We start from the raw sequence: 15,119 nt of genomic DNA, 5'->3' as shown, positions 1-15,119 counted from the left end.
AACATTTTGTGTTGAAGCCCCTACTTATAGAGACAACTAGCAAGCTTTAATCATTTCTGTTAGCATTTTTCTCAGGTAATTACTTACCCATTTGCCTCTGCTGTTAAACAGTAAGCTTCATGAGGATCACTAAGTCTGACTTTTTTTGTATCATCAGCATTAGCACAAAATAGGTACATAATATTTGTTGAGCGATCTCATGATTGCAGTGAAAGAATATATTCGAGGATCATCCACCACAGTACAGACGAAAATAAATTGAAAAGTAGTGTTCAGGTTATACTGTCTCTGGACTCTCTTCCTTTTAGCAGAGTGTTCTGTGGTGGAGTTCTTTTTATACTACAGGAACCTGTATGCAATAGTAACACATTCAAAACTTGGAAAGTGATCTGGAATCGACATGTAATACTTTCTTCAAAACAAAACTGCACATAAATGAAGAAAAAGGAAATGTGAAGAAGCCTTCACAAAATAGAGAAGGTTCTATATTATACCATATTCTTCATAGCGAATGAAGGATTCAATTTATTTATTTGTGCAATGTGTTCAGACTTCTACAATATTATAATTTTGCTTGTGCTCTGAAGATGGAGACATTAACATGTTGTTCTACGAAGTATTCAATTAGTATGAGTTTTAAGTGATTAAAACATTGAAAATTACAAGAATTTTTTGTCAAAAAAAAAGCTCATGCTCACATAAATTCTAACTGCTATTGCTAAATGTAGGGTTTTTGTTTTGTTCTGTTTTTTTTTTTTTTTTTTTTCCCTCTTACTTTTTGCAGCTATAGTAATGCATTGTTGACCCTGATCTGGCAGAGGGCACAATGACATTCTTGATTCTCTTCTCTAGGCAGCTGCCTATATAAAAGAATTACATGATCTTCAGTTTTTTGTGTGTCAGCATGGAAATTTTTAATTATCTCAGTTTTTCATTAGCATATCTGATATAGTGATATGCTCTTAAAGAAGGCATAGTTATGGGAATAAATGGCAAGTTTATTGTAAAAATTGCAACCCAGAATTGTGCTCCAGGGAAAATGTTTAGCAGCCAAAGAAGAGAATCTTAAATTTAAAGAAAATAATTGATTCAAATTAGTTGCTTTTTACTATTGTTCATATATCTAAAATGTAAGAACCACATTTAATACTATTTCTTTTTTAATAGTTTAGACATGTATATCTCTATTTCTTCTCTTACACTTCTTTACCTTTGTTTCTATGTAAACTTAGACTTATTTCACACACACAAATTATTTGAAATTATTTAAAGACACTTATAATGCTTTAAATGTATATTTTTTCAACTTAAATCTAACTAATTATGACAGAAAAAAAATATTTCTTTTTCTTTACATATACCTGTGTGTAAATTAATTCTGACATCAGTACAATTATTATATGATAAATTCAATAAAATTTTAAAGACCAAAAATTATATGATAAGCTTTTGGGAACTCCACTGCTACCAAATTCAAACTTTTACCTATTATCCAAATGTCAATAATTAATTGGAAATTAACATATGACATGTATTCATTGCACATTTTCCTGCCAAGTACTTCTGTGTCTAATTAAGACAATAGAGATATTTGTGTTATGATGATTTCTGATAGTATTCCTATAATCCTTCAAACCATTTTTGAATGCCCTTTTATAAATTTTGAGTTTTTAAATTATGTAACTTCAAGCCTCTTTAAATAAGGAAATTTTTGTTTTAGGATAGAATTTGATCCGGAGAAAATTCAATTATACAACATAGCATTTAATTTTGACAATTTTGAAAATTCCTGAGCCCGGAATAACCTTGAGAAGTATTCTCAGGGCTAGATTTACCAAGTTAATACTCTAAAGGCAATTTTCTTGGCTATATCATACAATTCGATATTTACTACAGCACAATTTGAACTAAAATGGAGAAAACATCAATATTTAATACCATCACTGAATCTTAATTTCCATGGAGTCTCAAAAACCAGAGACAAGAATTTTCATTTCTTTCTGTTGCTAAAGATCATGCTTAGATTCGAGAATCTATGTTCATTAAAAATTTCTCAAGTACATCTATGTAAATTACTATCTTAAATTATTCATAAGTTTCTCACTGCAGTTTTATGTGCTTAGAGAGTATTCTTTCTCTAAATTTGGTTTATAATCCCTGAAGGTTCTCAAAGTGCTGATTCTATTCAATTCTTTACTTTCAATTTCAGTTTATAGAGCAAATAAAGCATTCTTTGCCTGATATTCATAAAAAGGTTGCTTAATTTTGGTAGGTGTAAAATCTTTTAGTTTTATTAAGTTGATAAATGATTTAGCCACAAAAGTGGTTCTTGGAGTCAGATTTGGTTTTGTATGTTATGATAGTTTATCATATCATTACTGAAAATTTGGATAAAATCTGTTTTTAAGATAATTTTATTTTAAATATATATTTTTTTCTCTTATTTTATTGCTATTCATCCAAGCCTCCTCCATGAAAGTATTGCAAATTTAAAATGAATAGAGACTACTTGGGGAAAAAAAGAGACTTGTTTCTCAATACTAAGAGCTTTTTAGTATTTTGTTTTTATGTTTTCAAGTATGGAGTTCTTTGTTATATTCCTTATACCTAAGGAAAAATAGCATTTGTTATAAGATTATTATACTGTTGTATTATATGTATATTTGAGAACAAAACATAGCACAGAGAGGACAGTGCAGGCCTGTGATTAATAAAACCTGAGTGCAGTTCCTGGCTTGGACCCTTATCAGCAGTATGACAATAGATCATTAACTTCCTGAGCCACAAGATTCATAGCTCTGAGAATAAGCGCTAAATAAATTAAATGTCTGACAACCTACTTACTGAAAATAATATATTTTTTCACTCATTTAGTTCATTTGAAAGCAACTTCCTATTAAATAAAAGGTATATTATGCACATTCCCATTCATATTGGAACTTTGGAGTATGTTAAAGTAGATGACAAGAATTAGATATAATAAGTAATTGCATGTCTGTCCTGGATCCCAAAATGCCTGCTTCATAGATTAACATCCCCTGCCATTTTAACACAATGACCGACTAGGCATTTTAAAAGCATTATTAATGCTGAAATTTGCCCTTAAGAAATTAAATGTAGCAAAAAATTTTACCTTCCAGTTAAATAGTTATTTTTTAAAAATATCTTTTAATATAATGAATCTCTTTCAGAGTTTTAAAAAATCTTAACTTTAATACAAGTATAAATATTTTCATGTGTGGTATATTCTAGGTGTAATTAATAAAATATTTGGATTTCTCTCTATAAATTTTTTCCTTTCTAATTTATAGACATTGTAAATATAAATGAAACTTTCTTCAGGATTAATATTGTTGGCTTTCTAGCCACACTTCTTTTTTATTTGGTTATAAAATCCAACACATTTGTTTTATACAAAATTTTCATTAAAAAAATGAACTTTTAAAATAAATCAAAACAATATACATAGAGGGAATACACATATTTTCATATAGTGTAAGTACCTTTTTCGTGGATAAATACTAACTATTGAGTAGATATAAAATATGAATGTAAGTCTATTTTTCATAGGTAATCTCACTTGCTCTTTTTATATATGATCAATTATGTGTATGTATTCAAATATGCACAGAATACAGACCCATTTTTGCCTGAATCGACAATTGCCACATTTTTCTCAACTTTAGTCATTGCTGTTATCTAAAAGTTGAATAAGAACTTCAGTTGACATACTTTAAAAGAATGGATCTTATTCATCTGAACGCATGAATTTCTGCATTGTAATATAATTATTATAATTGTTGAATAAATAAATGAACTAAAGCATAGATTATATATCTTCTGTTTTCCTACTTTTCATTTTTTGACATGTTGCTTTATTTTAGCATGCACTGGATTTTCTTTATATATTTTATTTTCTTTCACATTCCTTCGACATTACACTTTGTATTAAAAATTTGCTAAAATAGGAATATCTGCTTTTGTATGAATCCATGTTTTAAGAAACTTCACAGAGTAATTTATAAAATTTATATTAGAATAGCTACTTTTAGCAGTCTAAGTGAATAGAAGTGAAAATTATGATACATGTATATATACATTCATAAATTAAATATTTACCTGCCACTGATTTTTATTTTTTTAATTTTCTAATGACTTACTGCTTTATGTGTAATAGCGAACAAAAAGAGCAAATATCACTGTCCTCATTGAGTTTACAGTCTAATGGGTGTAAAAATATTAATACAAAATGATATTGTAAAGAAACACAAATGTAAATTTGCCACTCTAATGGATATTAGGAAGCAGAGTAGATGGTGTAATAATCAGAAAGAACACTGAAGTTTTCTTGAAGGAAATGGTGTTTGAGATGCGGAAAACAGGAGCAAACTAGGCAATAGGGTTGCAAAAGAGCATTTCAGACAGGGGGCAGGATGTACCGAAGGCCTTTTAATAGGATTTGAATTCATCCTCATGAATTCTATGAATGGTTAAATATTTTCTTACAATAAAAAATAGTTTGTTGCAACAAATACACATGTATATTGATTTCTAGAATGTATTTTTTTTTTGTTCTGTGAGTATGACTGTTACTGCTGTTTTTATTATTGATAATATGTCTTTTTGTGTTTATCTGCATATTACTATAAATCCACTGTTTAATTTCAGCTACTTGTTCTGGACTGAATGGGGACAGATGCCCTGCATTGGAAAGGCTCACTTAGATGGCTCAGAGAAGGTTGTCCTCATAAGCATGGGAATTGTATGGCCGAATGGCATATCTATTGACTATGAGGTCTGTTGGATTTATTTTCTTAAGTATGTAAAGTGCGTAACTGCTAACTTACTTTAGTCTACTTTGTGTTCTCTTATTTTCTTAATGAAACACATAATCGAAAACAGCTTGTAATATTATCTTTTATTTGATGTTTAGGAAAATAAATTGTACTGGTGTGATGCTCGTACAGACAAAATAGAAAGAATTGACCTTGAGACTGGAGGGAATCGTGAGATGGTGCTGTCAGGAAGCAATGTGGATATGTTTTCGGTTGTAGTCTTTGGGGCTTACATCTATTGGTCTGACAGGTAATTTATTTTTTCATAAGTATTTGAGTCTCAAGATGTTATTTCAGGGCCGGTTGCTTTACTCTTGTAGGATTAGCCATTCCTTAGCAAGGTCACAAAAAGGATATCACAAAGCCAAGTAATTTCCATGAGAAAGTCAGTCACTTTTACTATTCCAGGCTCAATCATTTCAATGTCACAGACTAAAATAAAATTGGCTTCTTTCCTTTCTGCTGGGCTATCTGTTATCTTCAAATTAAATAACTGGCTTGATTTGAAATAATTAAAAAGTGTTGGTCATGTATGTTTATCTTCTTGGCAGGGCACATGCCAATGGGTCCATCAGAAGGGGTCATAAGAATGATGCCACTGAAATTACAACCATGAGAACAGGTCTTGGAGTCAACCTGAAGGAGGTTAAAATCTTTAACCGAGTAAGAGAGAAAGGTCAGCATTCTTATGTAAAATATATATTTTATGGTATATTTTTCTCTTTTTAAAACATTTATCAGATTTAGGTTAGAGATTCTTATGAGTCCAAAACATCAAAATCTTTTATTTTTTTATCATGCATCCAATTCCCTACAGAATTCATATAATAACCTAACTAAATGAATATATAACAGTTCATATATAGATATTTTTGCCTAGGATAGTGTATGTATACATACTGGTTATATTCCTGGCATGTCTATGGTAGAGGTTTGGGCTAAGTAATTCAGAAACACTTGACACATATAGTCAATTAAATAGTCAATGAAAAATACAAAGTGCAATTAGGATATTAGAGAATAAAAATCAGCCAAATGTTTGATTATATTTTAATATATAAAGTGATTATAGCTCTAGAAGTCTGCCATTAGTGTGAAATATATCTGAAGTCATCACTTTCTTAAAATGTGTATTTCGAAACTGATATGACAGTGGTTGGATATATATATAAAAAAAAAACTCTGTTAAAATAATGTTCATTTTTATGTTAATTAAAAAAATTATATTTGTCTTAACATTAGAGAAAGGTGTAATATTTTTGGAGATCATGATCATGGCTTCATAGAGAAGAATTAGCCTTATAGAGAAATGTTAATAGCATATTACATCTTCACTCAGAACTGGAGCAGAAAAATTATGCCCAGTATACTTAAGATGTCAGGCACATAGGAACCATAACTTCCTCTGATACCTTACATACTTCAGAGACACCGAATTTAAAGTTTTTGGTGCATATTCTTGGTGAATTCAGTTCATGTTTTGAGTGAATCTGTTACTTATGCCAAAGATTACAATACATACACCTATTATAATCTCAGTATCAGTTTCAAATAAGAAGAAAACTTTTTAATGCTTTTATTTGGATGGTAAGAGAAGTAGTAAGACATGATCTTTGAAATAAATTCAAAATTTTAAATTCGTGTGACTTAAAAATCAGTACTTTATAGTGCTTAATATTTTACTGACCCGTCTAAAAATTTAGAATAAAATCCAGAATATTTAACATTAAATTTTTAATATTTCTATAAGAAAAAAAAATGAAAAACTAAAGAAAAAAACACAAGTGTGTGTGTGTGTGTCTTTTTTTCATCTCTAGGGACTAATGTTTGTGCCAAGGACAATGGTGGATGTCAGCAACTCTGCCTTTATAGAGGAAATTCTCAGAGAACTTGTGCTTGTGCCCATGGATATTTGGCAGAGGATGGAGTTACTTGCCTAAGACATGAAGGCTATTTGCTTTATTCAGGGAGAACAATATTAAAAAGTATACATCTTTCTGATGAAACCAATTTAAATTCACCAATAAGGTCATATGAAAATCCACATTATTTCAAGAATGTTATAGCCTTGGCTTTCGACTATAGTCAAAGAAGAAGAGGTACGAACCGAATCTTTTACAGTGATGCACACTTTGGAAATATACAGCTTATTAAAGATAACTGGGAAGACAGACAAGTAATTATTGAAAGTAAGTACAAAAATTTATTTTTAAATAGTTTGGTGGAAATAATATCATGTAGATTAGTAAAGACATTTGAGTGGTAATTCCATGTAGCAATTACATTCTCCTAGAATTTATATTCAGGAATAAACACAACTAAATTATATAACCCCCAAAAGTCAAAGAAGCAATTAACTGCTAGCATATGTAGCATGTATATTATGATTATTAGTTTCTAATTATGGAACTCTCAATATATTACTTCATAATGCTTCTTATAAATTAGTATATTAAAATTCATAGAAAATAATTTTTCAGTACAAAAATTACTAATTTTATTTTCTTCCAGTGTGTGAAATGGTATCTTTAAGCACATCTATTTATATTCAGTGAATTGTATTTTCTCAAATAAATATCAAAGATTTTTTTGTGTGAATACATATATAGTCTCGATGAAAACTATTATTAAAGGAATAATCTAATATTTTAAAATATTTTAAATATTTAAGCATAGCATTGTATAAATTAGACACATAATTTAGAGAAAGCTTTTTTCCTGTCATCCAACTTTTACAAGTACTGTCTTCATATTCCTCATATAACATCTCTTTTCTATATGTGATTTCTGTATATTCATTTTTCCAATTTCACTATACTGAGGTTAATCATTTTCATTACTTTTTACATTGCAAAATACTATATAAATTTATTATAAAGTATTCAAGTAATATGGATTTAAAAGTAAAAATTCTACCTCATCAGTACAACATAAATTTCATTTACTTACTCATAATTGACAGCTGTCATACCTCCAGAATTTTCTTTATATAGTATGTGTGTATCATTTGTAATTACAAAAATAGAATGATCCTATATGAATTATTCAGCTGCTTTTTTTCCACTTATAATATGTCTCGTAAAGCTTTCATTTCAGTATATAAGCCTCTCTTATTCTTTTGAAAGCCTGTTTCTAGTTCTATACTAAGAATAAACTAATTTATTTAACTGTTTTCTTATTGACAAACATTTAGGTTGTTTCTGGTTTTCATCATTATCTACAATGTCACAGTGAACATTTGCACATATAAATATGCTTATTCACACATGTGAGTATTTTATTTTTTAACACAGAATCCTAAAACTAAAATTGTGAAATCAATTTATTGTTTACAGATGATCAAATTTCTCTCTAAAAAAGATCATATCAATTTGTTTTTATCAACTGTCTATAAAAAGACCTGTTTTCCCACACTTTTCCCAACAATTTCTTTATAATTTTTATAATTTGACTAATAGGTAAAACAGTTGACTTATCTTAATATCTGTTTTTCTGATAAATAGTGAGATCCAGTAGCTACTTTTATGTTTATTCATATCAAAAATAGGTATTTTAGATCAAACTTTATACTGTACATCCTGTGTAATACTTGCCACTGTTCATTTTTCTTTAAACATTTAATGTACTTCACAACTCTCTTTGCCTCTTCAAATCCTACTCAGCCTTTCCAAATGAATTTAACCATATACTTTATAAATATACATTCCTGTTTCTTTATTCTCCAGATTATCATATTTATTGATACCTATTTGTATATTCTAGCACATACCATATTGGCTTTCTTTGTGTGTGTACTTTGTGTGTGTGTGTGTGTGTGTGTGTGTGTGCGTGTATGTGAAAATGCAACTTTAACTGTACTGATCATAGAGTTCAGAAATATTTGGGATTTATTGATATCTCTATGAAGTTTACATTATAATACACTTTGGTCCTCCATTTTCCTAAAAACTAATGCAATTCAAAGTTGGAAATACTCATATTATATATATAATGTATTAATTATTTATTCATCTCTGTGCTCCAAATTTTTTGTCAGGCAACCTGGAAGATAAATATAAGTTAATAGACTTTAGAGGCCACAGTTTAATAATAAAACTACAAGTAAATCAACTTTGAAATTCAGTAGAATCAACAAGATTCCAAAGGCCCAGAGAATAAAAAGTAACTGAGCTGAGTTAAGGAAATCTAAAGGACCAGTAGGTCTCTGTTGGGTTATTGGACCTCTAGGAAGAGGTCTAGAAGAATAATTCTAGACCTGTGGCTCTCAAGTGTGGTTCTCTGGGGATCCCCAATTCATGTTCAAAGAGTCTAAGAGATCAGAACTATTTTCATAATACTAGATATTCATTTTTTTTTTTCACTGTGTTGGCATTAGCACTGATGGTGCAAAAGCAGTGGTGGCTAAACTACTGGTACGTTAGCAATAATCAAAACAGTGGCAACAAACAGTGCTAGTAGACATTGTATTTTTCATTGCCAGTTAATAGCAGGAAAAAGAAAAACAGAAAGAGCCAGTTTCACTTAAGAACATTTTTGAAGAAAGTGTAAACAAAATTAATTTATTGTATTTTGATTTTTAATACATCTTCTTAATATGCACATAAGGCACTTCTGCTGCATTCTGAAGTTCCATGGCTACCTGAAAGAAATCACTTATTTCTGTGATTGAGTCTATGCTTCTTCTAAGAAGCACCATTTTTCACTTGACAAAATGAAGAGCAGACAAATTATAGATATTCCGACCTAGGTGTGTGACAGACATTTTCTAAAGAATGAACACAATGAGTATGTTACTACAAAGAGAATGACCTATAGTATTTGTTGCAAATAATAAAAATTAAGCTTTGAGATAAAAATTAAAATTCTGTAAGACTTGTATTCATCAAAATAGGCTTGATATCTTACCAGCACTTAAAGGTTTTTTTTGTTGACATGGGTGGTGATATTACTAATGTGACTTTTGGAGTATTGCATAATGCATTGTGTCAGCATTTGAAAGGTATGCATAACTTCAGAAACAAATATTTTCCAAGAGACATGATAATATCAGGCACGGGTAAATGATCCATTCAAAGTTCAAGATAGACCAATGAATTTTAATGTAATAGACTATGAAAAGTTTATTACCATGGTTTCTGATACCACACTGAAGCTAACCTTTAAGTAATTACCACTTGTCATTTATTGATGTAGTATGAAAGAATATCTTTTTTAAACTTCATAGCTGTGTGAGACTGTATTTTCTTCACTAAAACACAACAGATAGGATGAATAGGTAGATATGAGAATCCAGCTGTCTTCTAGTAATCTTGACATTAAAAAGATTTGTAAAATTATAAAATGATCCTCTTTTCTCACTTAAAAAAGTACAATATTTTTTTAGATGTTATTTATATTAATATGCAACCTGTTCACCTTTTTGTTATTTTAAAGTAAATTAATATACTTAAAATATTTTTTTTTAGTTTAAATTTCTAATATGGTAAATAGTTGTAGATAAAAACTCACATACACAAAATTTATGTGGAGCTTTGATAACTTTTAAGAGTGTAAAAATTCCTGAGATCAAAAAGATTGCAAACTACTCTTCTAAATCTCAAGGGCTTGAAAATTTTTAGAATAAAGACATGAAAAACACAGGGTGTAAAGAAGTTACGTATTATTTGATATGGTTAAAACATGAGTTGTATGGCATGAATTGGTTATGGATGAAACTGGAATCCTATGGAGGGGTCTAATATTAAAGAATTTAGTCTGCCAAAATAAGCATTAAAAAAAATTTTATTGAGATATATTTTGCATAACATACAATTTACCATTAAAAGTATATAACTCAATATTTTTTGTATATTACACTATTAACTTTTAGGATTAGGTATATACATATATATATAATTTTGTCATTCTATTTTTAATTGTAAAATTCCATGACATTAATTACATTTGCAATATTGTATAACCATCACCACCATCTTTTTCTAAAACATTTTTATCACTTCAAACAGAAACTCTAAGTAATTTCTTAGCTATCCCCCTTCCTTGTAGCCCCTAGTAACCTTTAATGTACTTTCTCTATGAATTTGCCTATTTTAGATATTTTATATAAGTGGAATTATGCAATATTTCTCCTTTTGTTTGGGCCTTATTTCATTTACTACATTGTTGTCAAAGCTCATCCACATTGTAGCATATATCAGAAGTCTATTCCCCTTTTTATAGATGAATAGTATTCATTCATTCATCTGTTTATGGATATGGGTTATTTCTATCTTTCGGCTATTGTGAAAATGCTGCTATTAACATTGTTATACCAGTATCCAATATAAAGAGTTTTGATTTTATTTTGTAGATGAAGGGAAAACAGAAGAGTATTATAAAGTACCTATATAAAGGAATTTTGTTTTATGAAGATCACTCTGGCTGTTATGTTTACTGAAGTTTAAGGGCTATATCTGAAGGCAGAGATGTCATAGGAGGTTGTTGCAAAATTATAGATCCCATTTCCAGGATAGTAAATTGAACTGAAAATATATTAATCAAATTAAATATACAACCAAACCATTCTAATCCTCCCATCCAAAATCAAAGAAAGTAAAACCAATAATACTTTAGTGGTATTAACTCACATGTGAAAAAAAGAATTGAAACATAATGGTCAGGAAAACGGAATCAGTCAAGTTAGGATTCAAATTCCAGTTTGCTAATTATTTCCTGTGTGGTACTATAAATTTTCTGACCTATGAAATGAGAAACTAATACATTTTTTTTGGAGATTGTATGACAAAGAGAATGTAAAGAATTTAGAAATGAGCATAATTATATTTAATTTAAAATTTTATATTGGTGTATTTGTGATACATTTGTGGATTACTGATGGTAATTATCTTTGTCCTAAATTATTTTTAGAATACATGTTAAAGTAGTTAAACAATCAGATAATTACATTAATTACAGATATGAGGTAGTATATTAAGGTCAGACTAAAATTTTAAAATTAAGATTATTCTGCATTGATAATTTACATGAACTTTTCTAAATACTCTCCTTAACATCCTACAACCCCACCACGAAGTTGCTAATTTGTTTAACCATTGCAATCTATTCTTGAAGTTTTGTAAGATAATTTATAGTTTGATTTTCTAGACCAAAAAATAAAAACAAAACAACAAACAACACATAAAATAAAAGAACCCCTAAATGAGTTATTGGCACACATCAATTAATACAGGTAAGACGGAAAATTTATTTTTGTCCTGATATTCTATTTTAATAAATCTCGAGTAATACATTTTATGTTGTTACATCTTTTACCACTTATCAAACACAAAAACAAAAAAGTTGTGGAAATGTAATTAGTATTTAAAGATATCAGAGAACTCTAAATACTTTTACAAATCAGATTTAAACTAGGATCCTTCATATATCTGAATATGGGGAAAGGACAGTATGAAGGCTCCTTTATATTCCCAATTTATATAGAATAATTTTTTTTTTTTTGCTCTGAGGATTAAAAGATGGGATTACAAGAGCCTTTGAATACTCTTAAATATGTATTAAGTGTTTACAGTGTGCCGTAGATAATTAGGTATGAGAGAATAAAGATGAAAAGTTCTCTTCTAACCTCCAGGAATTGAAAGTATGGAAAGAGGAAATGCTATGATTCACTTTTCATATATATATATATGGAAGAAGAGCCAAAACTCTGACCAAGACAACATTGAAAATTTACACTTTGAGGCTATCTCTGACTTGAAAATCATAGCAGTGATTGTACCTTATTTTTTAAAAAATGAAAAGAAGAGATTGCTAATTTTTAAAAAAATAATAAAATGTTCATTGAATAAACAGAACAGAAAGACAAAGCAGTGAGAATGACTGAAACATCAGACTTTTGAGCCCTGTGGAACCTACAAAGAAATAGGAGCTAGAAAAAGCTTGCTTAAAACAAAGACTGGCGTGAGGCTACTCCACAGGGAAACAACACTGAAATAAAGCTATGCTTTCTGCTGCCTGGGCCAGTGTCCTGCAGGAATTTATTACCCTACAGGCTTAGAAACTACAGAAACAGCTTGGGACCAGCCCTGACACCAGAATTTTGCATGTTGATGGCTTTGCAAGTTCTCATTTGTCCTGTGGAGCAAAAGCCCAAGTCATTCATATAAGACAAGTCTGCGGGCTAAGGTCAAGAGCGAAGAGAAGTGAAGGCAACTGCAAAACGACCCAATTGAAAGGAGTGAGTGCTGGAAGAGATGTTAAAATGAGCAAAAACTTGAGGAAAAAAGAGGAAATAAAACCCATTTACTCAAGGAGAGCCTAGAAATTCAATTTCCACATCACATGAATTTTAAAAAAGACAACTAAAAAAATTAGGAGAGAGTAAAAATAATAAAACAATCTGAAGGAAAATTCTATATATTTTTGCGGGAGATCATCAAAGAGAATAAACAAAGACATGCCTGTCAATAAAACAAAACAAAAAAAAAATAGTGAAATCAAGGAGGGTGAATTTAAGTGAGTTAAAAAATCTTAATTAAAATGAAAACTACTAAAAATCATGGAAATGAAAAATATGGTCATTATAATAAAAATTTAAAAAGAAATCTCAATTTAAAGAATCAAATTTTTGGCTGGACTAGACTAGTCGAAGTGAGAATGAACAAACTGAATGAATATTACTGAGGAATTAATCTGTAAATTAGAGAAAGCATATAACAGAAAAAAACAGAGGAGCAGTTGTGAAACTTGCAGGTTCAACATGCTTATAGCTAGTAGATACTGACTAATGCCAAAAAAGAGAAAGAAGGACAGAAAAGTAACATTTAAAAACATGATGATGTTTACTAGAAATGAAGAAGTGGATCTTTAGATTGGAAGTTTATTCTGAGTGCTAAAAATATTAAGTCAGCCATTCAAAGTAAAACTTAAGACAACCATAAACAAACAAACAAACAAAAAACCTTAAGACTCTACCAGAGGGAAGAGATAGACCATCTACACATGGACAAATGGATTTACATAGACTTCTCATTAGCAATATTAGTAAGATGTTTGCACTGCTAAGAAAATATATAATTCTGTAATTGACTAAACTATTTTTCAAAATGAAATGAAATAAAGATTTATACATAGAAAGTCAGTAACAGTACATCTATGTTGTCTCACTAAAAAAAAAGTAAATGAAAATAATAGCTTCAAATGTGACTGTAGTCCACATTAAGAAGTAAATATTGCATTTCACATTGTGTCTCAGTATATGTTTCAGTTTTACAAAACAATATCTTTATTCTATAAGATTCATTCTGATGTTTTGTTTTAGCTAAGTAAAGCATAGGTTATTCTTTTTTTTTCCCATAAAACAAACATTGCTTAAAATAAGGTTAAATGGTATCCCTACATTTAATAACGAATCAAGGCAAGCAATTAATAAAGTTACTCTTGAATTAGCCATACAAACAAAGGATGCAGAAGACCTTGATAGATAAAATAGCAAAATGTTAGTGGACATAAAGAATGGCGTTAAAAAAATGAGAGAAAATAACACTTTCATGATGTGAAAACTCAATGTCCATAGCTATGAAAATTTATCTCAAATTATCTTGTTTAATGTTATTCAAAATGACAAAATAACCTTTTTCACAGAATTCACATGCTGATCCTAAAATTAACATGAAAAAGCAAAATTCCAACAATGGCTAAGACAATTTTGAATAAATATAAATTTGTAGTCTCTTCTTGACAAATATCTTTATGTATTAAAAGCTATAATAATTAAAACATTGTGCTGTTACCAAAAGAATTTTTAAAACAGAACAGGACTCAACAGCAGATTCATATGTCCATATCTTGTAGGTAAATTTGTAATATATTACCAAGATGACATTACAAATTAGTTGAAAATAATGAGCTGCATTTAATAAACTATATTAGTACATTTTGTATGCAAGGAATAAATTAAAATTCTATTTCTAGCTCATATTGTTCTCAAAAATAAGCTCCAAGTATATTAAATTTAATTGTAATTTATTTTAATATCAAAATACAAAAGAATATATTTATGAACTCAAGATACTAACATATTTCAAAAATTAAACATGAAACACTTCAGAAAGTGTGTTAGGTATAGTTTACTTCAAAGAAATTAAAAACATTTTCAGCAGAAGATGAACAAAAATTTAAAAGGCAAAACAAACACTAGCAAAAGAGATATGTATTTCCTAAAAGCAACAAAGAATTGCAACTAGATTTTGTAATGTACCACTACAAAGATTAGTAGAAACATAGACA

At 29.2% G+C, this 15,119-nt stretch overlaps 1 protein-coding gene across 1 annotated transcript in view; it reads left to right on the top strand.

Annotated features, from left to right (window-relative positions):
* Positions 1-15,119, top strand: part of LRP1B (LDL receptor related protein 1B) — a 1,647,539-nt gene that overhangs the window by 1,256,331 nt on the left and 376,089 nt on the right. Inside the window, exons 38-41 of the mRNA XM_039855262.1 lie at positions 4,669-4,795; positions 4,934-5,085; positions 5,387-5,511; positions 6,653-7,024. Of these exons, the coding sequence (XP_039711196.1) occupies positions 4,669-4,795; positions 4,934-5,085; positions 5,387-5,511; positions 6,653-7,024 (776 nt within the window). The remainder of the gene's footprint in view (positions 1-4,668; positions 4,796-4,933; positions 5,086-5,386; positions 5,512-6,652; positions 7,025-15,119) is intronic.

The sequence above is a fragment of the Pteropus medius genome, unplaced genomic scaffold, assembly GCF_902729225.1.
Source record: "Pteropus medius unplaced genomic scaffold, Ma_sr-lr_union100, whole genome shotgun sequence".
In the NCBI taxonomy this organism is placed as follows: Eukaryota; Metazoa; Chordata; class Mammalia; order Chiroptera; family Pteropodidae; genus Pteropus; species Pteropus medius.
This window is presented reverse-complemented; position numbering and strand designations above follow the sequence as displayed.